Source organism: Cyprinodon variegatus, unplaced genomic scaffold (genome assembly GCF_000732505.1).
Source record: "Cyprinodon variegatus isolate N-32 unplaced genomic scaffold, C_variegatus-1.0 Scaffold58, whole genome shotgun sequence".
NCBI lineage: Eukaryota > Metazoa > Chordata > Actinopteri > Cyprinodontiformes > Cyprinodontidae > Cyprinodon > Cyprinodon variegatus.
In genome coordinates, this window is record NW_015150511.1 from 24,867 (window position 1) to 27,605 (window position 2,739).

The 2,739-nt window shown below is 41.1% G+C and overlaps 2 protein-coding genes across 2 annotated transcripts in view; one reads left to right on the forward strand and one right to left on the reverse strand.

The window, feature by feature from the left end:
• Positions 1-501, reverse strand: part of dzank1 (double zinc ribbon and ankyrin repeat domains 1) — a 10,455-nt gene extending 9,954 nt beyond the window's left edge. The window contains exons 1-2 of the mRNA XM_015371430.1: positions 313-501; positions 69-189 (exon numbers count right to left, since the gene is read on the reverse strand). Coding sequence (XP_015226916.1) covers positions 69-177 — 109 coding nt within the window. The 5' untranslated portion in view covers positions 178-189; positions 313-501. The remainder of the gene's footprint in view (positions 1-68; positions 190-312) is intronic.
• A 258-nt stretch (positions 502-759) lies between these two features.
• polr3f (polymerase (RNA) III (DNA directed) polypeptide F, 39 kDa) overlaps positions 760-2,739 on the forward strand; it is a 13,497-nt gene continuing 11,517 nt past the window's right edge. The window contains exons 1-2 of the mRNA XM_015371425.1: positions 760-919; positions 1,974-2,091. Of these exons, the coding sequence (XP_015226911.1) occupies positions 858-919; positions 1,974-2,091 (180 nt within the window). The 5' untranslated portion in view covers positions 760-857. The remainder of the gene's footprint in view (positions 920-1,973; positions 2,092-2,739) is intronic.

Sequence of the window (2,739 nt, forward strand, 5' to 3'; positions counted from 1 at the left end):
AATACACCCGGATGGATGGATGGATGGATGGATGGATGGATGGATGGATGGATGGAGGGAGTTGGTACCTGACTGAATGGAGATGGGTGTTTTGGTATCGATGTGGTTCTTGGATTTTCGAGTCAGAGGATCAGTGATGGGGATGATAAGAGGAGCTAATATGGCCCCTGCTGCCATGGCAACAACAGGCTGACAATAAAAAGAAAGATAAATCTGTAAATAAACTTGACTGAAGTCATTAAGCAGTAGTATATTCATAAAGTTTAGTTTCCCAAACCACCATTTATTTTACAATTTATTCATTCTTGTTACCGTTCAATAAGTTATGCTCCTTTCGCAGTTCATATCCTGATCTGATCCAGGTTTTTCCTCCGGGTTGTTTTTGATGCTTCCCTTTTTCCTTTTCCTCTTCTTTCCAGCGATTAATTTAGGGAACAGAAAGCTGTAATCCGGGCATAATCCACCTGCTAATAAAGTTGTTCTCTCTCGCTTGCTGAAGCACAGCTGCTGCGTTTGAAATAGGTCACCATGGCAACAGGGAAACTTTCCCATTTTGACAACAGGAAGTGATCACAATGTATATCCCTGTGCCTTTACTGCTGTCATGATGCTGTTTTAAAACGATACAAATCACGATAAATGCTTTAATAAAAATAAAAATATAGGATTTCAAAGCTGAACTAACGGGTTTAAAAAGAGGTAGACCAGTTGCGGACCTCGAGTCATTTTGATCAGGCATCATACAGAACACCTAACGATCACAGACACGGCGCTAAGGACCCCGTCAGTCTTATTTAGTTCATCACATCACGTTTAACCTGGATGGTTAACAGACAGAAACACAGAATAGGGTCAAAATGGCAGAGGTAAAGGTGAAGAAGGAGACGAACCTTTCAGAACCTGCGGAGATAGAGAACAGGTGAGGAAAAGCGCTCAGCAACCGAACTCTTGTTGAATTATGTGCGTTTTTAGTTAAGTTCGGTCACAATTTCTGATGCTTCGTCCAATGGTCTGTTTTAAACACCGATTTAGACCTGGACCGGTAGGGCCAAGAGTTCGGCTTTAATTTGTTCTATAAATGCTCATCAATTCTGGTAATACCGACCCGTTATAATCCACATGGTTATGAAAATATAATGTATCTTTAGGTAATCATTTCGAGGTTCCGGTTCAACAGGGAATCCCTATCAGGTATAATTAAGAGGTTAGAGGAGGTTCGGTTCGGTAACAGCTAACAGAACTTTTTCTAAAAGGAACAGAGACAAAAGTTCCAAAATAAAGACAGTTTTTATCCTCAGAAACCAGAAGTTATGTGAGTTTTTTTTTTTTTTTCCTGTTTAAGATTGGCTCTTTGTCTGCACCTTGAAACTTTCTCTCTCTGGTTCTTTTCCTGAAAAGGGATCACTCAGGACAAACTCTTTAAATAAGACATCATAACTTATATGTATTAAATAAGCAGGAGGTATGACAACAGATTCTGATAGAAATTGTAATCTTAGAACAGAGAAGTTGCTTAGGGTTACAGAAGGCAGCTGTTCACATCTGGGCTCACCTCACAGGAATTGGCCCTGATTAATAGTTAAAAATACATTTTATACATCTCCAGTCTGCCACATAACCTTACTTTACATCATAGACTTTAGCAGATGATTAGACAGCCATGGCTCCAGCCTTATTTAAATATTACGCTTCGTTCTTAGCTGAAGGACATCGCTCTCATTCCATTTCCATTCCTTTGCAACGTACAGAATGATTATAACTGTATATCCAGACAGAGGAACTGTCTAGGTGTAATAAACTCACACATCTTCAATGATATTTATTCTAACATTCCTTTTAATTTCTCAGTCAGGATGTTTCTGTGTGCTCCGGGGCCCCAGAGCAGGTTGAAGTCCGGGTTCAATATTGGTTTCGGTTGGTTAAATGCTCGGGTACCTTCCTTCAAGCTGTTGCTGTGTTTGTATGTGTTTCAGAATCAAAGAGCTGTGTCAGCAGTTTCCCCAGGGAATCACGGACCAGGTGATCCAGAATGACATGCCTCACCTGGAGCCTCAGCAGAGAGCCTTGGCCATCAACAAGCTGCTGTCTCTGGTCCGTCTCCTCGCCCCAAACACCATCCTTCTGCTTTATGCAATGTCAGAATTGGGTCAAATGAATGAACAGTTACTAAACTTTGGTTTCATTTATCAAGGAACAGATCTAAATGATTATGGTCCAATTAGAAAAGCATCAATGATGAATTGATACCACAGCAGGCAGGCATCACCCAGACCTGATTAGTGCTAGACCGATCATTGAAACAGAGCAGTATTCCCATTAGCAACTTCACCTCTTAATAGAAAAGCTTTACGGATCCCCCATTAACAGAGTAGAGACGTTCTGGCTACTTCTCACTATTATTACAGTGGATACTGCTATCCCCCCAACTCTGAGTCAGTTGATTGACTTCATCAATCTCACAGAAAATTTACTCGTTACATCAGCTCAAATAGTCAAAGGAGAAGAATTTGCCAAAGGAAGAAAAAGGTGTGTGGGATATATATATAGTATATATAGTGTATAGGGATGGAACGGTTTATGAAAACCGTCCGAACCATTCGGTTCGACTGTCTCGGTTCGATTCGCATGTGTTGTGTTCGGTTCATGCGCTGCTCCTTTTTCTCTCCAGAGCAGAAGGTGGCGGTACTGCGACCAAAGCCAACCACCAGTGGTAAACAAGAAGAAGAAGAAGCGAAGCAG